Source organism: Haemorhous mexicanus, chromosome 5, assembly GCF_027477595.1.
Source record: "Haemorhous mexicanus isolate bHaeMex1 chromosome 5, bHaeMex1.pri, whole genome shotgun sequence".
In the NCBI taxonomy this organism is placed as follows: domain Eukaryota; kingdom Metazoa; phylum Chordata; class Aves; order Passeriformes; family Fringillidae; genus Haemorhous; species Haemorhous mexicanus.
Genome location: NC_082345.1, coordinates 41200135 through 41225959, shown reverse-complemented (window position 1 = coordinate 41225959; position 25825 = coordinate 41200135). Strand labels below are relative to the sequence as shown.

The window sequence follows — 25825 nt, the reverse complement described above, 5'->3', positions numbered from 1 at the left end:
CCCATTTTCCTTTGTCCCAGAAGATTTTATACTCTGAATGTAAAATATGATTTCAATTTGGGCATAAATGCAAAACTGGATTTAAAATACATCTCAGAGAATTGACTGCTCTTCTGTGAGGCTGATTTTTTTTTTTTTAGGATGGAATACAATATCAAGCATAACTTTAAAAAAATCTGTTCAAATGTTGGCATCAAGCGATACATTTAAAAGTCTTTGACATATCAAGAGTTAATTAAAGAAATCCCACTGAGCCAGAGTTGTCAAGCCAATTTAAATTAGTGAATATGGAAGTGCATTCCCAGAGCTGAAGAAAGTTTTAGAATTCAAAAAAAGCATCATAACGCACCAGTATTGAAATGAAATTAGGCCTTGTGGAACTAAAATAATTGACAACATAATGTAATAATTGCAGCTTGCAAAATGAAGTAGACATTCATCTCTCTGTGCCAAATGAAGCAGTTACATTAGCTCCATAAACACATGCGCATGTTTAGACATTCATGTCAGATTGGTTTATTGAATCATGTGACCTTTATATTTGTAGGAAATGTGCTCTCAGTGGACAAAGTAAGTCATGCAAGCATAGAATCAAATTAGGAGATTCAAGCAGTTATTACTACATTTCTCCTTTCTGTCGTTACAGGGTAAGTAGATTTACTATTATTAAATTTTGTGTAGTAGTTATTTTACTATTTTTTCCGTGCCTCTATACAAAATTATATTAACCACCATTATTTTTATGAGTTTAGATCACTTCTGTGTGTAACTTCTTTACATATATTCGATACATCCAGCAAGGACTGTTGAAGCAGCAAGATGGTGAGTATAAAAAAAGTGTATTTGACCTAGATAAAGAGATATTTACATAATGCTTGTTCCTAAAAGTTGCTCTCTGTGCAACAAAGTTGCTATCTGTTACCTGACATTACAAGTGATCAGTTAGTCATTGTTGTCATTTTGAGAATATGTTGATATTTCACTCTCCAATAAAGTTATTTTTTAAAACAATGAATTATAATGCATTGATTTTCAGTTCATTTTAAAACCCCTTATACAGTAAGAAATGTTAAAACAAAATCTAACTAGGGGAGTTAGTCACAGTTTTTCCACACAGTGGTCAAAAATCAAATCTCTGTCACAGAATGGGAAGGTATTTTGGATGCAAAAAACTTCAGTTTGGCTTGATCTGGACCATTTTTTCTTTAGCTTGGTGTTTTGGTACGTCTTCTGGTTTTTTCAAGGGGAACCGGCAAGAAAGGCAATATTTTGGGTGAAATTGCGAAATGTAAACAGGTTGCCTTTTATATATACAGAAAATCTGTAATCATTCATTGGAGTGCAGGTGAGAAATGAGATCATTGCAGTGTCATGGCCAAATCTTGATTAGGGCTCTGGTTATAAATGTAAGGCTTGATCACCCTCCACCCCAAAAGAGAAATGTATTTTTTGCTGCCATTGCTTCAGGCTGTGGCTTGGGGGGGTACCCTACCTTTTTCATCCAGTTGCTTTGGTCATGTCAGAATATCATATCCAACAACTACCTATTTAAACTGTTTCTGCACAGTAATTCAGAAATTTGCGTAGCTGGGCTATGTGGTTCTAATATGTCCATATAAAAGAAGATGTTTGTGAAATCATATTTGCGGTACACCTAGTTACTTGATTCTGGAATGTAAAAATACATTGTGTGTTGGAGGCATAGCTTTGTCTTCATTAAGACCATTTACCTGTTTATCACTATAAAAGGAAAAGATTATTTGACTGTGTTTAAACTGCACACAGTTGATTGAATTGTATTTCCTGTCCAGGTCAAAGAATATTGCCAAATAGCTTTCAATCCAAATCTTTTTGAAACAGGTCATATCACTCAGGCTTCCAGAAATGCTGAGCACAGATAGTGGAAAAAGTGTCATTAGCCCCATGTCAGTAGTAAATTAAAATACTTGCTTTCACTGTGAAAATGTAATTTTTTTTTAGTTCTGTTGCATTTTTGAAAGTAAAGTAAACCAGTTAACATTGTAATATTTATGGATGTCTGTGCATTTCATTATTCCAGTTTTCAAGTCTCTGTGGATTTGCTTCATCAAGAATTTGGCTAGAATTAGCCCTGCTTTGCTACCTCACCTATAGTCATCTCTTCCTGATGTTTCCAAATTTCAAGAGCTCAGGATTTTAGCTACACCCAAATATTTCTAACCTGAAGTACTCCTGAGGTGATAGATAGACTTAATTACAAAAATAATGCTGTTAATTTTCAGTGTTAAAGGGTCATGGAATTCACCAGAAATTCAGCTATTTCCTATACTTAATTATGTATAATAAAACCTTCAGATGGTGTTAATTTTTACTGATATACTAGCATCATTGAAGATCTTGAAAATGTGTTATTTAAGTTTTAATGATTTTTAAAAGGCTTTTACTTTGACCAAAAGGACTTGTGAAGTTTCAACTAAAAATTATTTGCTTTATTATCGAGATAAAAAAACCTTAATTAATGGGGTTTTTTACATCATACAATGAAATATTTTCAACATTATCAGATTGATTTATTCTTCCCAAGAAGTTTAAAAAAAAATTGGTGTTTCAGCTCAGTTGTCATCTTTACCACTAGAACATAAAATTTACATTTCTAGCTTTATGGAAAGATTTCAACAATACATTCACAAGAATGTAGGCACTCAGCACAATTGTCTGTATAATGCACTGCATGCATTTCTACTAATGCACCATATAATTTTTAAGACAGAGGTCACTTATACAAAAGTGTTTTTGAACTATGGTAGGGTAGAATTTGTGCTTGTTGTTCAGGTTAATGATGTTTGTAGACATTCTACATCAGGCTCTTGACTGCATGGAAATTTTGTCTTGAATAATTATATACCCCCTGATTTTGATTTGTATTGCTGTGACGTCTAGAAGCTTAAGCTATGCATTAGGCTTATCACATTTAGAAAAATACAGCTGAAAAAAGAAAAAAGGGTCTTGGCTACCCAATTTATTGTTGCTAGTAGATTACTGTGGGGAAAAAAGGGAGCAATAAGGATTGTAAAAGGCAAAATTGCAGATTCTTTGGTGAAACAATTCTTATTCAACAAGCTCTACTTTTTTCTTTTTGTAGTCATTTAGTTTCACAGAAAATTAGTCAAGGGACAGGGAAGCTTAAATAAGAAACTGCAATTAATTGAAGCTGACAAGAATACTGATATAGTTCTGTTCTCCACTTTAGAGATATCTAAAATCTGAGGAATTTTTATAGGACTCTCATTTAGAATGTTTAGAATATGTGCTTGAACAAATTTTGTCATAACTGAGTACAATTAGCCCTTACACATACTAATGCTGGTTTTACCAGATGTTTGTTATGAAGTTCCCCTAAACTCATGTAGAGTAAGGCAGCCTGAATACATCAGTTGAAATAAAATGTGAATTTGGTATATTTAATGATATTTCTGTCTTTTTTAGTGGATCAGATGTTCTGGGAAGTTATGCAGCTGAGACGAGAGATGTCACTAGCAAAACTTGGCTATTACAAGGAAGAGCTCTAAAACTTTTTACTCTTGCGCGTGCATGAACTTCATTGAATATACATAACTAAAATTGCTGAACCTCTTTTTGTCACTTGATATTTATTTCCACAAAGTGGGTCCAAGATCTTTCTCGATTTGCAGATGGCACTAAAAAGTACTGTGATTGTTTTAAACTGACCTATGCTGTATATGCGTACATATAATACTTAGTTGAACAAATGTGCACTTGCAGGTGTATTAGTGATTGTAATTTACATTTAAAAACAAACCTTCTGATTAAAGTGTTAATCTGAAACAGTCCCTGTCTTCTGTTCTTTGTGATGCAGAATGTGAACCTCCCCAGTAGGACACTCCAAAATATGAAACCGATTTTATGAAGAGCAAATAAATGCCTGGTGTTTTCTTCATTATAGTGTTTAGGTACACCTATGTAGCTCTCTATGCATGTATGCCATGTTAACATGTATGGTTAACAGACAGCTGGGAGACCTTGGAATTGTTTGAAGTGCTGGTTTCTTATACTTGTAATTTTCTTACACTTGTAATTTTTGACCCATATATGACTGCTAAAAACTTTCCCTCTAATTTTCTTTCACTAGAATTTTTTCATTCCTTTAAATTAGTTTTTTTCCCCATCTTCTGGGATTTCCAGTTTTCAATGTCTTATACATAATTTCCCCTATAGTTGTTTTTGAAGCTCAGAAATTTCCATTTTGTGATTTCTTTAACATGCTGATGATAATTTCCATATAATGTTACAATTTTGTTTATATGAAAAAAATGGTGTCAGAGAACCTCCAAAAAGGATCCTGGCCTCTTAAGAGATGCTTTTTCTGTTGGAAGTGTTTCTTTGGCACTGGAAGTTGAAGTGGTCATTTCTTTCCTGGGCTTTGTCTCAGCTGAAGGCAGACAGTTGATGATGTTACAAGGAACATGGTTGTGGGTGTGAGCTAGACTTGCCTTCTTGGAAAAACATTGGATCTCAGTCCTGACAACTATTTAATCAGTTGCACACAAGATTAAAACTTTGACAGGTAACCTGACTAGAAGCTGAGCTTATACATTTTTTTTTCCTAACAAGAAGCATCTCAGTGGATCTCTTTGGTGCTGAACAAAACCAACACTATTCGTCATTGTCTTGCTGCAATGTTCTCTGTCTTCATAAGAGTCAATAGAATGGGCAGTGAAATTTAATACCATGCTTGTGTTGTTTGTATATACGTGAAAACATTTTTCAGGTGTTGGCTTTGACCGGAGATTTCAATGCTAAGGTATAAACAAACAACTGAACCTAGATATTATTAATAATGGAATATGTAGGTCTAACCTGGGCAATTTTAATACTGAGGGAATAGTCCTATCACTGGGTACTACTTGCTATTGTAGAAACGTGGAATAATTCTACCAGCAGTTGTTAAAGGATTGTTTATCCATTCAGTAATGCTAAGGAAGTCTGGCTTTACTCAGTCTTAGAAAAAAAGCTGTGTTTATTGGTATTAATGTTTTATGTTAGGCTCATAAATGCTTCCTAAATGCTTGTTAATCCTTAGTTTAGATGATGAGAGAATGGTTTCCATAATTAGCTAACAGTAGGCAAATGGTAGCCAGTAGCTGATGCTATTCTGACTTAATATCCTTTAAAACAAAATCCTGTCGCTCATATAAGCAGAGAGAAGGGTCCTTTCTATACATGGTAGTACCTAAAATGTACTATGCTGAGGTGATTTTCTTGTACAAAGGTGTACCCCATGTAGTGCATCTCAGTAGTAATGACTGACTCAGCATCTTGTAAATGCTGACTGACTTCTGTCTTCATGTCCCTTATCCAAAATTCTTTTCTATATTTTTCATATGAGCTGTTTATCATGAGAAACCTGTGTCACGCTGAGTGCCTGGGGCTTGTAAAAATTGGACAACTACTTGTCTGGTGAATATAATTGCTTCCAAAAATGTCTTAATGTCAGACCTCATTGGAACTTTTGTTCATAACCAAATGCGTTTTTTAATATCTACTCAAAACACTTGAGTATTTCTCTCCCGTTTGCTTAGTGGTGACAGAATGGGCAGTTTTCAGTGTTTAAAGCTGAACTAAGAGAAAGTGAAGTAGAGTTTGCTGCTAGCCTTAAAAGAGTTTTGTTCCATGTTCTGCTTTCCCATATGTTTTCCAGTGTTACCTTAGACAAACAGGCTAATGTGTGATTTAGTTTTTTCAATAATAGTAACAACACAGAAGTTCTACTTCCCTACCAGTGATGGCTTTGCTCTTGCATATTTGATTACTGTTGCTTTCATTGGTAGTACTAATTACATGACCTGTGCAAAAGTACAAAGACAAGATAAGTAATTTTTATTGCTGCATTTTTTGCGCATGTGTAATTAGTACTGGGACCAAAGGTCCTTAAAACGAGAACATTAGACTTACTGACTGGCTAGAACCCACATCATCTTGCTTCAAAAGCCTTGCTAGATTCTCCTTTTTTGTAGTTTAGGTCCTTTACATAAAGCCTAAGTATAACCCTGAATCTATTACAGAGGAATGAAGTCAGCCGAGGGAAAGTCATTGAAATCTCTGACAAAATCATGATGTATTCCTTGGCATGTTCATAATCATCTGGAGGAGACTACATTTGTCCCAGTGGGAGCTCTTCAAGTAGTAGGAAAGCAAAACAATTCTACTGGCTTTTCATGGATGTGGTGGGAGAAAATGAGGCCTTGCAGCAGTTCTTTGAAGGTAAGACTAGTTTCAGGAGAAGCCTTAACAATTTTTAGTGTCAGCAAAACCAGTAATTGTTTTGGGGGTAACTGAGGAAGAAAGGAGGAAGAAAAAATGCTCTGAAACCCAAAGCTGTGTTTACACTAAGTTATTGTGAAAGGCAGTACCAGAATAATTACAAATAGTACAGATGTGCTGCAGTGCCTTTCTTTGTGCTCTGGCCGGAATACCAAAGGGAAGGCACACCAAGCAAAGCCTGCAGTACAGGCAAGGTAATTGTCTTGAAGAAAAACTGGGAAGTGACTGAGGACTCATTGCAGTGTAACACTTCTAAAATCTTAGTGATTTTCATGGGGTTAGGGATCTCACTTCCTTCTCAGTTTTAGCATGTCAGGTAAAGAGGGTTTTCTTTCCACTAACTGAAATGGCCTGATTGTAACTGGTAAAATGTTAATTGTGTCAGTATCCTCAGGACCCTTCTGAGGATATTTTTGTCTTTTGGCTGGGATCATCTGTCCTGCCTTTGTCTCCAAGATATTTTCTATTCAAGCTGGTCCAGTTAGTTTCATCATTTTCTCTTACTACACAATTCACTTCCTAATAGATTCCATAATAAAACTGCATTTTTAGACTCACAGATAATGTATTCAAAGGCTTTTTACTTTTGTCTTTTTTTACTATTTTTTGTCTCCCTTTCTCAAGTTTGCACCTTGCTTTTTGTCTTTAATATGTAGACTGTTCTATTCTAAGCTGTTTTTCTTGTATTTGTTTTCAAATGCAGGTATTCACTGATTTCAAAGTAACTTGGGAAACTACCAAGTTACCTAGTTGGGAAAATCACTCTTGTGATTTCCTTTCTGTGTTATTCTTTTCCCTGCCCCTCTGTTGGCCTGGGTGAGAGGTGGCAACTGTAACTTTTAAATTTCAATTTCAAGTTAAGACATTAAAAAATTGATCAAAGAAATAGATTTAAGACAAGAAATTAAAATTGGTGAGCTACCCATCTAGGGCTGCTAGCAAGCAAATGTGTTGTTTATAGATGGTAGGAAATTCACACCATCTTCCTTAAGGTCAGGAAGGTCAGGTTTACGTCATGGAGTTGAAAGGCTAACAGACATTTTTGGCTTTGCTTTTAGCAGCATAATGCTTGTTTTTATCAGGCTTTTTCTGTTTTTTCCCCTTTTTTTCCCAACTGCTCCATTGCATACCAGTTAAATATCAAAATTGTGTTGAATACAAATTATATAATAAAAAAGCACATTTTTTAGGAATTCTTTTGGAAAATATGGCTTTCTAGGGAAGTATAGGTTAGCTTCTATTGACTTTTGTGACAATGATACTTTGATGGTAGAAGGTGTGGCAGGGATTTTAGCTATATAAGCTCTTTAATGAGAATTACTGTTTTTAAATATATAATTATTAGTTCAAATCTTTTTAGAAGGTCTTTTGGTAGTGTGTGCCAGGGTGAGAAGCCCTGTTGATTCCTTTTAATTACAGAAAAAACAAAACATCTTGGGATGTCATGTCCCTTCCATAATATGTGGTATGTTCCATTAGAAGGTGACAAAGATCTGCTAAGGCCATACAGCATGCAGTGATGCTGTTAGATGGCTGAATTTCATTATCTGGACATGGATATGTGTCAAGGCTGCATGAGCCAATCATTCATTCAGCACAGAGTAGGCTCTCTTGCTCTTATAAACCATAGGTAAGTCTGAAAAGGAAGAAAGCTGAAGTAAAGAAATGGTTAGCCCTCTTTTCAAGCAGAGGTTGTGTTTACTCAGCACAAAGCCAGTTTTAAGTAGTGGCATCTCTGCAGCTTAGCACTACAGCTTGTGGGCTGGCTTTGTAACACCTCAATGAGGCAAAAAATCTTGAAGCGAGAGTCATAAATTGCTGGTGTTGATTTGGTGGTCTCTGATTAGTCATAGCAGTGTTAGAACATGGTTTTTCAAGGCTAAGAAAAACTGGATCTTGTGATATCAAGTGGAGGATGGTGCTACTAAGTGGTTCCTCGTTGGTTCAGTTTTGGCTTACAAATGCATCAGCTGGCAGTTAATGAATCTATAGATCTGGTTGGTAAAATTATTTGAAATTCATGAACAAAAAGAGTCCCCTCTGCCTTGTGCTTTGGCTCCTTACACTCCGTATTTGTTTTTACACTCACTAGTAAGATGAAATTGCATCTGCAGTATTGCAGGGACAGTCTGAAACAGGATTTTTTCTCAAGGAAAGTGAGATAATGTTTGTTTTCTGGCAATCACTTCTTTGAATAGTTGACAGACCTTTTAGATTAGATAAGACTCTGGGATTTGACCATGGCTTTTTCTCATTCAAGTAAATGGCTTTTGTCTTGTGTTGCTGGGAAGTTCTAATTTTTTTCTGTTTCATTTCACTTGCACATTAGAGATCTCATCTTTGATGCAGGCTTTTTTTCTATTATTCTTGTTGAAATGAATATTTATAATTAAAACATTCTGCATTTTAGAGTCTGTAAGTTACTATTTGTCAAGGGAAGGTCGGAGCTCCTGATTAGCTCTCCCACCTGTGTGTGGCAGAACAATCTGTTCTTGTTCATGTTATCAATGAGATCTGGTAGAAGGTCAGCCTAGTTACTGTTGAACTTGGTCTTTTCTGTTGTAAGGTACTTTGAGGTGTCTGAAATGCATGTGTTTTGTCTGTGATCCAAAGAAATCTCTTCCTTAGTGGAATCATCACCTGTCCATATACTTGTACTTCTGCATGGGTAACATGGAACATAGATTAGAGTTTGTGGTAAGTAATGAAGCCACTGAAGAAACATGCCCTTAAAATGCAAAACACTAAAACCTCAGGGGTGCCACATACCATTTTAAGGATGAGAGTTTGAAACAGGAATAAAAGATGAAATGAAAAATATAAAATATTGATAGTAAGATTTGTTTCTATAGAAAATGTTACTTTGGGGAAAAAAAGTGTATCTTAACACAAACTTGCTCCTTACAATTTGGAGTAACAGGTCTTTCTGAAGTTGAATAACCTAGGCTGTGATACCTCTTGGCTGGCTGCAGCTGGTTTATACTTATAACCCTGTAGCTCTGCAGCTTGTGTCAATGACAGCAGGTCTGTTCCAGTCATATTGAGCTGGACTTTTGTACACAATTTAAATGGCAACCAGTCTTGGAGTCCATTACCATGAAAAAGGGCCTATAAGCCCCATAAGTAATACTTACCTTAGTGTAAGTCAATGAGGTTCAGCTGGACCATTGAGCCTGTATAGTAGAGCTCATAAAGTGCTGAAAGCTCTTTTTGTAAAAAAATACTTATTTTCATGGTAAGGTGTCTTAAGGTGGAAATCAGTTATTACTTCTCAAGCAGAAATAGATCCCCCAAGTTGCAAGGCTTTGTAGCAAACTTGAATTTGTCTGTTCAGCAAGCATGTATTACTGAGCACTGACCATGTTCTCTGTGCTGTTTTTACCCCTTGAGCTGTATATAAGGGTTGTTTTGTGTGTAAAGTAACTGATATTTTAACACTGATCTTACTATAGATAGCTGGACTTGGCTAGGAGCTTCCTGGTTGCAAGGCTTTGTAGCAAACTTGAATTTGTCTGTTCAGCAAGCAAGCATTACTGAGCACTGACCATGTTCTCTGTGCTGTTTTTACCCCTTGAGCTGTATATAAGGGTTGTTTTGTGTGTAAAGTAACTGATATTTTAACACTGATCTTACTATAGGTAGCTGGACTTGGCTAGGAGCTTCCTGGCATCCTCTTCTAATGTCAGGAAATTATTAGTTTAGTATTGATTTTTAGTCAATATTATTTCTCTGTCCCCCATCCTTCACTTTCCATTTAGATACCACTGAAAAGGAGGCAGTTGATTTAAATGCAGCTATACATAAGGCTACATGAAAGTATTCAGAGAATTGATCAAGGTAGGTTTTTGAGGGATTGAGACTTGGTCACAGGACCACAGAGTCAAGCTGAGGAGCAAGGTGATGAGAGCCTCATATCTGGAGGAAAGAAGGGGATGTCTGCCAAAGAGTAACTGCCAAATTAATAGGCTGGAGTTCATACTTCTCCTTGGGGGCCTGTGGCCAGGTATTAGAGACAGACTAGGTGAGAATGGACAGGAAACAGAAGACAGGGGTGGTACTGACAGGTTTTAGACTTTGGGAACAAAACAACAGAAGTATCAAGCTTAAGAAGAAATGAGAAAAATATATAATCATATACAGACTGTGACTGCTGTGTGTGTTCTGCAAACATCTCTGTGTGAACCTCCTGCCATGGCACTGCCTTGTCCTTTTATCTTCATCTGTTTGTTGGGTAGCTGGTAGTCCTCTGCAGTGACATCAAAATTGAATATGTCTCTCAGTGCAGACTCTTCCAGTGATGTCTGGGCACATTGCAGCATAAACTGAACTGCAAGCAGAGCCAAGCTGATGATTGAGGCTGCTGACTCCACTTATCCTCCAGCAGCTCTTAGCTGGGCACATGGTTCTGTTCTTCACAGGGGCCTCACTGCAGGGCTTGTCCTGCCACATACACACAGTTAGCTCCCTGCTCTCACAAGCATGTAACATCCAGGTGAGTGACTGTCTTGCTTGGTGCCCTGTTAAGTACTTACTGTGATCAAATGCCTGTGAAATGGATGCCACCATTTAAAATAAATTTGCATATGATCAATGAGGTCCTCCTCTTCTGAAACAGATGCTAGAACAAGCGCATGATGCCACTGACTTGGAAAGTACATTAACAGAGTTCTACAGGGCAGCAAAATGTGCCCACTGTTCCGTGTACCTGTGTCACAAACATTCATTAGTGGTGGCCTGTCTTCCTGGTGTACTTCCTTCCTCTCCCAGCACTGCTCATTCTTGAATTCTCCTCCTCACCATTTAGCTGTTTGTGCAAAGTGGAGAGATTAAACAGAAATGATAGATACTTCTGTTATCATCACTTAGCAACAGAGCTAATCTCTGAGCTGTGGGATGTCCACTTGAAAAGCCTTGTCCATGTTGGATTTAGAGTTGTATTCTTTGATTCAAAAGAGCCCGTCTCTGATCTTGGTCAAAATGGCTGTATGGTACAGGAAAAACATTTTGTATTGACTTCTGGCCTCAAGTTAGTAATGAAAGTATATCATTCTACATGAGGGTTTGGTGGTTTGAACAGGAAGAACAGGTGGGCTAAAAGAAGGAGGGGAGAGGGAGAGAAGAACTTTCCTGTGGCCTACATTAGTAAAAGGAGAAAGGTTTATAATTCAGGGTAGGGGGATCCTACATTCAGGCATGAGGAATGAAAGGATGAGAATTGAACAGGTTTGGGGGAATGAAAGGTTGAGAATCGAACAGGTTTGAGGAGGGCTGCTAAGGAAACCCTGGCTCTTTTGCACTCTCTAACTGGTTTCCCAAAGTGATCTGCCGCTGCTTCCAGAATTTGTGAGTTCCAGTTTCAGTTTTGCTGAGATAAGCTAGTGGGCTGTACCTATTGAATCTGTTCTCTGGTGTGAGTGGAACAGTTTTGTTTACACCATCAATAAATTGAAATGCAAGGATCTATCAGTAGCACACCTCCAAGCTGCTATCCCCCAGAGAAAGTCAGTCAAAATAAAGGCTACAGCACCAACAATAAACAGTACCTAGATTAATCTATGATCACAAAGCAATTTGGGAAATGTTTATTAGCAATGTGGATTTTTGTATTGAGGGAATCCTTTGCAAGGTGGTGGATTTTTAGATTTTACTTGCATGAATATCCTTTCTAAACACTGGATCAAGAAGGAACAGTATCAGACAAAGACATCAGAGAAGGATCTGAAGATATATTAGGGTAAGTGTCCTATGCAAGGTACTACAGTGAGAACGCAGCAAATGCACCAAAGGCAGCGTCTACCCCTTGGCTCGGAGGCAGAGGTTAACCTTTTGTGTTCTCACCTGCTGCTGCCCATGGTGGGGGAAAATGTTTGATGTCAGACTCTAGGGCTGAGCCTCACATCTCTGGCTGTGTGGTCTGGTCCATTTTATCATGTGTGAAGTGGGACAGAGGCACTTGCAGCTCAAGCAGGAATGTCAAGGCCCTTATCTTGTTTGCATTCTGACTGGCCACACCTGTATTTATGGAAGGCTTGCTGCAGAGGAGGGGAGCCTGCAGAGGAGGGGAGCCTACAGAGTAGGACTGCTTGGCTGGGTTTTTTAATGAGTGCCTGTTGACTTTCTACAAAAGTTGTCATGAATTCCGGAAACTTTATAATCATAAAATCTGTTTATAGCCTTCAGTTACTAAGCAACACAGGACAAAGTACTGAACTTTTCTATTTGCTAATACATTTAACATGTTAGTGGGCTGGTTTTTTTACAATAAAAGGAAGCCACCATCAAGCATTTTTGAAGCCTTATTTGGGCTTTATTTAAACTCAGATGATGGATTTTTAAATGGAGTTTTAAATCAGAAATTCATTGCAGTACTTGCAAGTACTAATGCACCAAGTGGATCTGTGTAAGACAATATCTGAGCTTCAACCCAAAAAACTGTTTAGACCTCAACGTAAAGGAGTTAGAAACTATCTTCAAAACCCTTTTTCTCAGTTGCAGACTGGGATGCTTCATCCTCCTGCTGCAGTAATTCCCTGAAGCCTTAATGCCATGCATTCAGTGGTGTTTGCCTGGTGCTGCACTGTCATCTGCAGTGCCCCTGCACATTGTTAATTACCCAGCATTTCTCATCATCCTTTTTCCCAGAGTGACTAAACCAGAAGCATAACCCTTTTGTTACACATGAGACAGGACTGATTTGGTTTTCCTTTTTTAGGACCATTGGCAGCATCACTTATTCTAAAACACTGACAATTCCCTCTGAATTTCTGTCTTTTGTCCTTTTAACCTTAGGGCAAGATGTCCATAGAGCCTTGGAAAATCCCATGGTGGATACAAGCCTGTTGGAAGAATTCATTAGTAGTGATATAGAGTTTGGAACTTTGTAAGTATTATAGCAAAATGTACTTCCTCTCCTTAGCCACAGCTCTTGAATTGTTTTATTAGTAGATAAAAACAATTTATCTATGCCATGATGCAATCTGAGTTTCAAGAGGATTATGCCTCTCTTGGCATTGTTTCTTGAAGCATAGAAGGACTTAGAAAAAATGAACTACAGCCAGTAATGGAAATCTGGTAGTCTTCTTGTTCAATAGAATGAGTGATAATAAAATCTGAGTTGATTCACGACTGTCAAGCTAATTGTGACATTAAATGCAGAGCTGTTACTTTAACGTTCCTATAAGTGCTAATTTACTGTTTATGTACAGAATAAGTGATAAAAGTGAGACTACTGTATAATAAATTGAGAGAATGAAAGAAGTCCCCCAGTTTGAAGGAAGCAGAGCTACTGTTTTCACCCTAATACTTAGAGCAGAAATTGTCCATCAGTCTCTTTTGAGACTAACTTTAAAACTATCGAAGGATACGTAGTGCAAAGGCTTATGGTCAGAGGGGGAAAATTATGTAGTATAGATCTATCAAAGACTTAAACACCAAATCTTTCATCTAGACAACTGTCAGATGGTTGTTGTTCAAGACAAAATACTATTAATAGGGTGACACTTGCACTGCCAAGAAGCAGAGCAAGAAGGGATGTTTTAAAAATAATTACACATGGAAGTTTTCATTCTAGACAGACTCAGCACATGTTTACTTAAAGTGAGCCAAATAGGCTCCTACCTGCTCTAAGTCATGAATAATGAATTGATTCTCTTTGCCCACACTATAAAAGTAAAGAAAAAGGAAGAGAAGATTGTATGTAAATACCCATAACTTTTATTTTTAGAGTGACTAAATGTGTTTTAGATTAACAACATTATTGAACTCCTGTAACTTAAAAATGCTATTATTTTGCTTTTATACATAAAGCATAGTCAAAATGTAAATGTGTATATATATGCTATTATGTAGCTTAAGTAATTTAGATATTATAGTTACAGTGCTACAAAGTACTTACATACAGGAAAACCATCTGTAAAACTATTATGTTTTCAAGGCCGAACAGGATTTTACACTTACACTAGGGTTCTGTTTTGTTATTTATGGGTTTAAGAACATTTACTGAATCATTAGATCTGTACAGGTCAAATTATTAAGCATTTGTCTGTAGCGCAGAAAATTTGTGCATAAACAGAATAGATGATCATAAAGGAACATGTCAAAATACTTCAAAGGAAAAAAATATTAAAAGCCTCCATATATACATACAAAAAGCAAAACTCCATAATGTCATGTGCAATGAAAAGGGTGCTGTTACCAGCAAGGTCTTGGGTGTACCTTGAAATTTCCATTAAAGATCATCTTGCATTAGAAAGGCCATCAACGTTACATTTGTTCTTCTCTCACATTGCATGTGAAGCACCATGTGATTTCTTCATCTTTTTCATGGTAATACCTTCTACATTATCAGTGAAAGGAGAAAAAGGGTTGCCATGTCCTTTGCTGAGTAGGCATTTCATTGATATACTGTGTTTGTAATGTAGAATAATTTAAACTACAGATTATTTTATCTTCCTTCAAAAAGCACAGTATCAGTTTCAGTTAAATTCTAACTTGGAGTTATATCCCTACTACCTCTTTACTTCATAAACACTTTCTCCTAGAAAGTCTGTCTCTCTATTTTACTGAAATAATCTACATTAAAGCAGAAATCAAGTTCCAAGACAACATTTGAAGCCAGAATATGAACTGAATGTACATAATCATATATGTGTGTTTTACATATGTATCTTTTAAAATTTTACAAAGCACCTGAATTGGAATTCAGGTTGTATGGATCAAATATCCCACAGGGGAAAAAAAAAAGAAAATGAAATATTTACTAACTATTCAAAGTTGAAAACAAGGTTTTGTAGTCACAGTATTTAAAAGCACCAGGGAATCTATTTTGAAGGAAATTAAAAAATATTCTAATGTGGAATTTAAAAATTGATTTTTAAAGAGGAGCCATGTGGTTGAAGCTAACCCAAAATGCAGGGTTGTGGACATAACATGTTTGAAGACCAGTAGCAATACCATTAAGAAAAACACAAGCACATGTCAAAAGTAATAATTAGTAACAAAAAATGAAACTGCTCTCTTTAATGCTATCCAAACTTAGAAATATAAAACCTGCAGTGGAAACAATAGAGTGAAAATTTTCCATTGATGCTTGAAAATATTTGCTCTGTGTGTGTGAACATGCCTTTTATACATATGAGGATGTCTCTTTAAGGATTTTTATTTTATTCAGCTTCCGAGAGAGCACTCAGCTTTGGTACAGGAGATATTTCTCATTAGATTTCTGTCATCCTTCCTCTGCTGCAGCATTTTTAGCCTAACATGCACCTTAAGACTTGTGTTTCAGGTCAGGCTTCAGAGCAGTTTGAGCTGACAATTCATAGGAAAGGATTGAGAATCCATTTCTTGAACCTCCATCTATTCCTAATGTAACAGAGGAAGCCTCTGTAGCTCCTTTGAATGGCAGCAAGATGGCATAGAATTTTCTCTTCCTGAAGAGAGATGGAGATGCCACAGATCCTTAACCATTAGTTTAGAGAGAATGGGGCTTAAATCCCTTGTAAGGGCCATATGTTGAGAGTTACTGATGTGCCTGGAGGTAACTGGAGAACCATTCATGGGAAGGAGGATTGAAATGAGCAGGTTGTGAAGGGGGGATTTGGGTGAGAGAGGATGGGGATTGGGTCTTCCTTCACAGCAGAGACAGAGGGCAAAGGAGATGGTCTGATGAAGTGTAGGTAACATTGCTCCTGTGAGAAGGGGTAGCAAATATGGTGAGCAATGCTTCCTGAAGACCCTTGTCAGTAGCCTGGTGGTCCCCCTCCGCTTGCTTTCAGCGTTTGTTGTTGTTGTCCTCTGTGTCTTGTTCCAGAAGAAATTAAAATCTCTTTTTCATCCCCAGGCAAAGCCAGTTGCCAGACTCCCCACCCGACTCTGGCTCAGAACCATGTTCCCCACCACAGCTACAAAGTAGGTGCCATGAATTTGGCCTTTCCCAAGCCTGTAGGAAGATCTCCAGCTCCTCTTCCTTGTTCTTATGTTCTTCTCTGTTCATTTCTCTCAGCCCCATGGTGTGATGCTGTGTGGCCCAGTGGGCTGCAGCCTCCGCTCCCATGCCCACCTGTCGGGGCACCCAGCAAGCTTCCCTGCGGGTTCATGGAGCCTTACCCTGACCCCAGTGCCACGGGCTATCCTTGCACCATCTCCCAAGGCTGCTGCCTGAAGACAGAAAATGCTGTGACTCCATGGAATCATTCTACATCCTCCAGCTGTTTGGGTTTTAATTATTCATACTTCCAGCCTAATGCATCTCAGATTTCTGGGTAAATGACAAAGCTTTTATGCAAAGGGTGAGACATGTGAAAACCAGTAGAACTGGTTTAATACTGGTTGTAAATCCCTGTGGGTGTAGGATTTTCCACAGGATGGCAGTGTTTGGACGTTTTTGAGACACTTGTGGTTGAGGGTTCTTTAAAATACCTTGATTGAAGTTTAGATTGGAAGTAGTACTGCATTTCAATTTTTAAAACAATAGAAGGCTAATGAGAAATCAACAGGTTTTTCATAAATGGATTATAAAAATATTGATGTGTTCTGCAATACCTGTTGTAGAGATTTGTGCATGAGGATCTTTTAAGTGTTCTAACAAATAACATAAAAGGAATTGTCATATCTATGCAAGCAAGTGAAGCAGTAATTGTATACTATCTGCCATATTAACCCACCAATGTGTTCTGCATGCTCAATTATTTAAAATGTTCTGGTATTTTAACATTAACTGGTAAAAAGTAAAATTATTCAAGACAAAAACTGTGATTCTAATGAAAATGTCAGGAAACTAAACCCCTGCCACTTATGCACTGTATAAAATTTTAAATGGAATCAACTTCTTTATTCATGTGGAATAAAAAAAAAATGGAAAAAATTGGATAATTCAGTTTTAAAATCCCACCAACAGTCTCCTCCCTCAGCAAATTAGAATTTAGATGACAGTGCTGTTAAAATGAGATAAGAGGTACCTAGGTGTTCTTTTGTTATGATTCTGTAATATCTATATTTAAACTTATAAAGGAGTAACACAACATGTGTTTTTACAAAAGTATTTCTGCAGCATCAAGCAAAAAAAGGAAGCTCTCCCAACTACTAGGAGATGGGATTGATTCTCCAGTGCAGTCTCAGGATTCCAGACAAGGTGAGCAAGTGTGTGAAGAGGAAATTTAATGTTTTATGCCATAAACAAGGGAATACTTGAGGAGCACATCTCCTGCTGGCTCAGAAAAAGTATTGATATTAGTTGTCTCTACTCCACTACTCAGTAGGGAGCTTTAGTTTCTTGCCACCTTTATGGAAAACCAGGATTTATTTCTATTTTGCTAAGAGAGAAAAGCATTAGAGGTTCATATTTCCTGAGGCTTTTCTGGGTAGAATATTCTGCTCTTTTCCATATGTAAACCTCCACTACAGAGATGATAATGTATCTTGCTTACTTTGCTTGGCACTAACTTGACTGGGCAAGGAAACAATTTTGGGTCAGCTGAACAGGGAATTAGTGGGGTGGATGAGCAAAGAGATTGCCATTTACCATTATCTCCTCCACTCCATGTTTTGTTTTCTACAAAGTGTATGCATAAGCAAGCTTGGCAAAAGCTGTATGCTCTTTCCCACCTTCCCCATATTGCTTTGCTTCATTGTTTTATCAAGATTAAAAAAATAAGCTCATGCCAATTGATACAAAAAACGTTATCAGGCATGTACAGAAATGAGTCAGCTTCTGTGAAGTGTGAGGCTCTCTCTGAATGAATGGTTTGTAATGACCCGTTTACCTGAGGAATTTTATTCATGTCTGTTAGTGAAAAATCTGAGTGGCTTGTTCTTTCTTCAGAGTAAGTTATTTGTCAGGTTTAAATCAATCTCTTAGAATACATTTAATGAGTATCAACTGGATATAGTAAATTGCTTTTTCTTTCATATCTTTTGTTTAATCAGTGTTTCTTGATTGTGACTAGTGCTTTAAGTCAACCACTGCTGAAAAGAGAAGACAAGCAGACACTTCTATATCTGAAATTGCTCTTGCTGTTTTTAATACTAAAAGATTTAACTTTGAAACAAGCTTTATTTGGGTGTCATTCTCAATAAAATCTCACTGACAGATGCATTGGAAAAAGAACAGATATGGGTGAAAATGGCATGGGGATAATTTAGAAGTGAGGTGTGAATTTCTTTACTGTGGTGTTTTTCTATCTATCTATCTATCTATCTATCTATCTATCTATCTATCTATCTTTCTATCTATCTATCTTTCTATCTATCTATATCTATCTATATCTATCTATCTATATCTATCTATATCTATCTATCTATATCTATCTATCTATCTATCTATCTATCTATCTATCTATCTATCTATCTTGTCTCTGCTATATGTCAGAAGCGAGGATTTGCAAATGAAGCTTGGGCCTGAAGTGATTCTGAAGGCTGTTTTACTGTGCTGTTGCTGACAGTGGATGGATCTTAGTTATATGCTCAATTACAGATTTTCTCCTATCCTTACTGTATTCTATTTATCTGTCTCTCTTATCCCATTCTCCTCTGTCTTCATAAAATGTATATTATCTCAGAGAATTGGTGTTGACCCTGTCTGTCAAAGAATTCTCTAATGTATAGGCAGAAAGCAGTAAGGGGATCACCCAGATGCAGTGGTGAATGCGCTTGCTATTGGAAAACTGTGCCTCCTGTAGTATATACTTCAGTTCAAACTTGTGGTAGAGGGAATGGGAAACAAATGCAATTATTTTTCTTAATTGCTTCTTGCAGTGTTGCAGATGTACAGCAGAATTCTTAGCTCTCCTTCTCTTCCCGTCCCCCCCTCCCCCGAAGGAAACTATTCATCTTTTTGGAGAGAATAAAAAATAGAAAGTACTACTTGCTGTGTCAATCAAACATTTGTTTTGCAAATCAGGAAAGCTGAAAATGTTATTTTCTAGAGCAAGAGAATATAACACAATCTTGTGGAATAACTGCAAAGGTTATAAAGGTTATGTGATTTATATATAAATCACATTTATATATATATGCAATGCATTTGTGATTTATATGTATGTGCATTGATGTAAACATATTTGTAAAAATGTCTATGCAGGATTTTTTGCTAGTCCCAAAAGAAATAACCGAATTATCACTATCTCTCCACAGCAACTGTAAAGGACTGTGCTGCTGAAGTGCAAGAATATGACAGTGATGGACAGAATGCAGCTTTGGAAAAATGCTGTCAAGCTCTTACATGGCAACCATATCAAACTTCTCAGTGGAACAGCTTATTTGACTCTAATTTTGAAAAACTGTAAGCAGTGATGTTTGCACTTGAAAAAAAATTGTTTTCTTCTGTTTTTTTTTTTTTTCCCCTTTTTTATCTGTTGTAGTTTTTGTAGGAATAAATGATACAATTGGCATCCCTTGTTCTTACTGGAAATAAGAACAGAGAAGGAAGTATAACAGGTATGATGAAATGTGAACCTGCAGGTGTATCAGATAAATTGAACTTGAAACACTGGTTGAAATTAATGCCAGTTTTCCTGATTTCCCTTCAGGGATTTAGAGGCAAACAAAAAGTGAGTTAAGATACCTGGTAACTTTTGTTTATTTTATCAAATGCATTGGGGCAAATAATTACGAAGCATATGGCACCTTTCCCTCTAGTGGTCTAAAATATTAAAGGAAAACATTAGAAGTTACCAGTATTGCTTCTGGGCTCATACAACTTAAGTCTTATTAATTATACATATGTGGGTGACATGCAGCTGTTCAGTGAAAGATTTAGATTTTTGCTGTGTTAATCAAACTGTAAATAATTTTTTGGCACGTGATCTGGAAATGGTCATTCCAAATTCACTTTACATCCCTGATTTTCTCCATTCTAATATTTGGCATATGAAAACCCTTTTAACAAATTAACCCTTTTCTACAGCATCTGGTTAGTTCTTCAGGATTGGTGCAAAAAATTTGTCACTGTCTACATGGGTCTTGCATAGCACAGTAAATTTAATGCTCCTCTTGCCCAACCTGCCAAAATGTCTCATGGGATCTGGGTGTATATCCATGTCATTGCTGGACACTGATGTTCCCTGTTTGTACAGGGGATAGGGGCATTGCACATCTTACTATGCCCCACACGACCCAATCAGGTAGTGATTGACATGACAAGAGAGTAGTCTTTTACAGTCCTTGGACCCAGAAACCTCCAGCTGAATTTGTGATATGAGCAGTCACTCCAAGTTAAGGCTTCCAACTCCTGGTTGCACTTTCAGTCAATGACTACATGAGAGCAGTGTGCTGATGGTGGGAGATTGCTCTCCTGCCACTACCCAGTTAGTTTGTTTCCCATACACCTAAAATTAAGGTTCCAGACACATTTCTTTGTGAATAAAGACTATGTGATGCTGAGCAATAAAATATCCCAATACAAGCTCTGTTGCCATTACTGTGGGAGGGGACTGAGGTGTTATTTGCAGAGGAAGTCAGTATTACTTTTAAGTGAGGTCAATGGCACTGCTGTTGTTCCATGATGCATTGTAAATACAGCACATTGCACAGATTTTCTGAGTAGGGATCCTGTATTCTGTTGGCCTCAAAACACTCACATGCTTCTCATTACTTAGCATAGATGGATTGATCCCATGCCTTCAAACTGCTGCACCCATTTGAGGGGTATTTCTCAGGTTAATTATTATTTTCCATTTTATTCATACAGTACTTGAACATTTTAGTTATTTAATTTTCACAACAAAAATGCTGTTAGCTGAGGTAGATTCATTAGAAAAGGTTACTCCACTGTTAATTCTGCCCTTCATTGTGTCCACTTGGCACATTCTTGGCTCTCATCTGATATTGGTGGTGCTCTGTCCCAAAAATGTCTGAAGACAAATTCTCAATAGAAAGAGGAATTTGCAGCATATTTCTAGTAGGGATGCTTGTGTGACAGGGATATCTATTACAACCTGACCTGAAAGTTATTCCAAATTTTGCTGTACTGCTTGGTATGACTCATCATTCTTTGTGGACTAAGAACAAAATATATGTTTGCTCTTATTTACTATAAATGACATACTCAGAAAGTTATAATATGAAACTGCTCTTTGGAAGCCATTGTTCCAAACACTGCAACTTGGAGACGTGGGCATTTGTAGTTTTGCTTCTCAAGCTGCTTTCCTGTGTGTAGGAAAATAGTCTGAAAATGCATTAAGAATATCAGCTAGTGACCTTGCTGACACCTAAATATGAAAACCTACTCTTTTTCCTACTATGAAATAGACTCATTTCCTATACACATAAATTAAAAAAAAAAAAAACCAAAAAACTCATTGCAGGAAAAACTCAGTGAGTTTTACTTCTTTAATAATGATGATTTGCGGAGATGGTAGAATCTTCATTGTAATTTTAAATATGAAGTAACACATGACTTTGTAGTTTTGAAGTAGTTGAAAAGTAGTTACAAAGTAGTTTTCGCTTTAAAAGGAGTTACAAAGTAGTTTTCTCTTTATTCCCTGCCCCAGGTAATCAATAGTTGTTTGAAAGGGGACTTCTGTTCATAATTTATAAAACAATAATAAGGTCTGTATATATCCTATGAAGTCTGTACAATTTTATTTTTCCAAATAATAATGGAAGAGTAATGAAAATCCATCTTCAGTAATTGTGTTAATGAGGGGTTCTCAGTAGCATCATACAAGATTATCATTATCCAACTTTCATTAACAAGAAAAGCCAATGTCTATATAAGAGAACCTTGCCATGTAGTTATTTCAGAATTATCCATCACTGAAGTCAGAGGACTAGAAACATTGTTGGGAGGGTGAGTTCACTGTCTCTAACAGAAAGACCTTTTGATACCTTTCCTTGTTTACTGTGAATCATAGACACACAAAACTCTTTTTCTTTGGGTGACAAATTGCCCTTTGAAGAAATAAAATAGAGTTGCTTTAGCCAGAGTATGATGAACAACTTAAAGTCAGGCTGGAGGGTTGATACTGAAAGTTTTTCTTTTAGCTTAAGTAAAGCCTCATTGGAATCCCAGTAACTTCTACAGAAGCACTTGCTGTGGGAATTTGTGGACAAAGTGGGGAGTCTTGCTGGCTCATTAGCTCACTGTTGTCTGGAGCACTAGCTGCAGACTGTGGTTTATAGCACTGTTATAATAAATGATTGAATACACTGAAAGGCTGATTTGTGCTCTTAGGTGCACAGAGTTCCTTTATATCAGATTTTAAAGTGAGGCTTATGCAAGCCTCTCAACCTCTGGTTTCCAAACCTTTTGTTTTCAGACTAGAATTAGAAGACATTTTATGTGTGTTTTCATTTTTGTACCTTTGACAGTCTAAGAAGAACATACTGCAGAACTGGTGATTGTAATGTTGTATTTTTAGTCTAGGTTTATCATTAAAATCAGGTGTATTTTTGCCACACATTTAAAAAAAGGAGCTCAAGGTATCACTTAAGTATGTCAGTACTTAAAGTTGCCATTCCTTCTCCTTGTTTTTGTAGACCTGCTGTAGGATATCACATTGTCACAGATAAAGGATTTAATTTTTCAACAGCAGATGATGCCTTTGTGTGCCAAAAGAAGAATCATTTCCAAGTCACAGTTCATATTAGAATCACTGGACATCCAAAATATGTCAAAACTCAGCAGGGGAGGAAACCAATAGAAAAGTTTTACTTGAAAGCTTATGGAATTAAGGCAAGTGTATCTCCTCTTTGAGATTATTAATTATCCATGTAAAGAGGTAAATAACTGAAGTAAACTCTTTTCTTGGTAATTTTTTGTCCAAGAACATGTAACAACTTTATGTAGGTTCTGTTCTCACATTGAAAATCTGCACTTATGCTTGGGCATGGAATGAGCTAATAACAGTCTGGATTCAGAAAGCATTTTTTTCTTTTGTAAAGTAATGCACTTACTTTCCTTTCATTTTTTTTTCTCTTTCAAATTGCAGCTGCAGAAAGACTTGGGCCTTCAGATTAGATGTAAATTATCAATTGATCAGCAGTCAGTTCCTGTATTGATTTCTATGTCATTCCATTAGAAATGAGTGCATTTTCACTGTTTTAGGCACAATTTGCCTATTGATGTCTATTTCAATTTTTATGTGTTTAAAATTTTTATATTCTTGTCATTTTGAAAATAATTTTTTTTATAGGTGGAAGCTCCAAATGAAACAATTGCTATTGAACAGTCTCAATCAGATCGAAGCAAAAAAACTTTTCATCCTGTTAAGTAAGATTTTTGAGAAAATTATTCCAGTTTGTTTCAATATGTATGATGGGTTTGAAAGACGATGTAGTTGTTTCTTGAAATCTTACAGTAGCTCTAAGCCAGTTTTCTGATTTTTATCCAGATTTCATTGTGGTTGCACGCATAGAATCACAGTAGTAGTATGTACCTGGTCACACTTCCTAAAGGGAAATTTTCAACAGCTTTACAGGTGTGTTAAGTATGGCGATCCAAAATATTTCTATTCAGCTAGAAACACTCTTTTACACTGCTTAGAGCTGTATAACAGATGCATTTTCAATCTTAAAAAATGTCAGAATGTTTCTGTCCTATATGAGCATGAGATACATTTATAGTGCTTTTTAAGGGGGAGTGCCTCTGCTAGAAACACTCATGCAGCATCTCTCTGGAGCTCTGCCATTCCTGAGCTTTTAACTCACTGGCAAAATCACTGTTTGTTCTTCTGATCTCCAAATATTAACTTCCCTGATCTTGTTTTCTTTTCTGTTTTAGAGTTGATCTGCCAGGGGACCAGATAACTAAAGTAACACTGGGACGGCTGCATTTCAGTGAAACAACAGCAAATAATATGAGAAAAAAGGGGAAACCTAATCCTGATCAGAGGTATTGCTATAGCTAGTTGACCTGTGTGTTAGAAGTAGAAAAGAGAAGGTCTGCTCTAGAAAGGAGGCAGTGTTTGTGAAAAATCTCTGCTATCAAATCTGTTTTTTTTTTTTTTTGAAATTCTGTAATACTTCTATAATACTTGGTTTGTTCTTAAAAGCCTCTTTCTCTGCAGTCGCAGAATAATATGAAAATAAAACACCCCAAACTTCATCCTCATGGTTAGATATAGTTTCAGGAAATCATACCTAGAATAATGGCTGACAAATTCAGGAAGCAAAAAAACCCAAATAATGACCATTTTCTTCTGAGGCAGGAAAGGCTTTAGTTTTTGGACCTTCATTACTTAAATTTGTAAATTAAAATTATTGTATTCTTTGCTAATTTGTAGTGATTGTGGTTTGTAAGAACATATTTCTTAAGAGTGAAGGAAATGCTTTTTCTTTCATATTGTAAGAAATACATTTAAAAAACATTGTCTGTCTTTTTACCTGTCAAGAATAACAGCTGTATTTAAAACTTTTTTTTATGTGAGAAAGAATGACTTCAATTATTGTCTTGATTAAATCAATTTTAAATTAGATACTTCATGCTGGTGGTTGGACTGTATGCTGTCTCTCAGGACCAGTTCTACTTACTATCTGCAAATGTCTCTGAAAAGATCATTGTGAGGGTAGGTATAAATTTGTATTGCTTTCACGTTAAAGTATTTACTGTTTTGATATTCACAGGAGATTGAGGGGTCATGATTCTTGGGGATAAAAGTTACCACTAAGTAAAAAAGATTGAGGAAAAAAATCTCCAGTTGCATATTGTATGAGTATGTTATCTTTTAACTATCAAAAATTAAAAATGTTATAAGTAGAGCTATAGAAGGATTTTAAAAGAAAGCTTTTTATGAGTTCCAATATAAAATATATTGATTTTTTTCAGACTTTTTTTTAATTTGCAGTGAAACAATTTACTACACTTGCCAGGAATTTTGTAAAACCTTTCATAAGCTAGAGTCTGCAGTTTCCAAGGAAGATCAGAAGGAAAAAAAAGTAAGGAAAGAAGGTCAAGCAGCTCTAGGAAGTTTAAGACCTATAGCTTTGATTTTCCAGCGTGTTTCCAGAGTGTCCTACCTCTCCATTTGATGGTAGTAATACAGGTTTCATATAAACAGAAGGAAGAATAATTCTTTTCCTCTTAACTGTTATTTTTCAGTTGCCTACTTCACAGAACTTTTTTCTTTTAGTGCTCAGCTTTAGCCTACAGTTAGACTCAGAAAAGAGAAAAACCCCAGATCTGTTGTGTAATGAGAGCTATGGAGAATTTGGGTTAGAAGAGAGAAAACATGGAGTCCCAGAATGAATGGGATTGCAAGGGGACTGCCAAGGGAAGGTGGGGGCTGCTGAAAGCTTTCAGTCCTGGCCCCTTTTTCTTGTGGTCAGTAGGTGGTGGCTAATATTTGAACTGGGCATAGTCTGAAGTTATAGTTATTTCGAGGGTGAATATTAAGTTTAGGGCTTAGAAAGATGGGAAATATGTAAGGTGCCATGTGGTGGGGCTGCAAAAGATGGAGAAGGCCTCTGGAAGATTGCAGTCCACTGAACATTTTCATGTGGGTCAGTTGAAGAGCTGCTTCTCGTTTGCATGGCCTCTTCCTAGCCCTTGGCTTATGGAGAGGAGCAGGGT

General features: G+C 36.7%; 2 protein-coding genes across 3 annotated transcripts in view; both read left to right on the top strand.

Annotated features, from left to right (window-relative positions):
• RAB3IP (RAB3A interacting protein) overlaps positions 1-3825 on the top strand; it is a 32876-nt gene extending 29051 nt beyond the window's left edge. For both annotated transcript variants that reach the window (XM_059846927.1, XM_059846928.1), the window contains 3 exons: positions 548-647; positions 753-822; positions 3466-3825. In XM_059846927.1, coding sequence (XP_059702910.1) covers positions 548-647; positions 753-822; positions 3466-3548 — 253 coding nt within the window. In that variant the 3' untranslated portion in view covers positions 3549-3825. The remainder of the gene's footprint in view (positions 1-547; positions 648-752; positions 823-3465) is intronic.
• A 450-nt stretch (positions 3826-4275) lies between these two features.
• Positions 4276-25825, top strand: part of MYRFL (myelin regulatory factor like) — a 41832-nt gene continuing 20282 nt past the window's right edge. Inside the window, exons 1-10 of the mRNA XM_059846929.1 lie at positions 4276-6261; positions 13111-13201; positions 16160-16227; positions 16322-16580; positions 17358-17449; positions 19450-19597; positions 22795-22990; positions 23451-23527; positions 24038-24148; positions 24731-24821. Coding sequence (XP_059702912.1) covers positions 6216-6261; positions 13111-13201; positions 16160-16227; positions 16322-16580; positions 17358-17449; positions 19450-19597; positions 22795-22990; positions 23451-23527; positions 24038-24148; positions 24731-24821 — 1179 coding nt within the window. The 5' untranslated portion in view covers positions 4276-6215. The remainder of the gene's footprint in view (positions 6262-13110; positions 13202-16159; positions 16228-16321; positions 16581-17357; positions 17450-19449; positions 19598-22794; positions 22991-23450; positions 23528-24037; positions 24149-24730; positions 24822-25825) is intronic.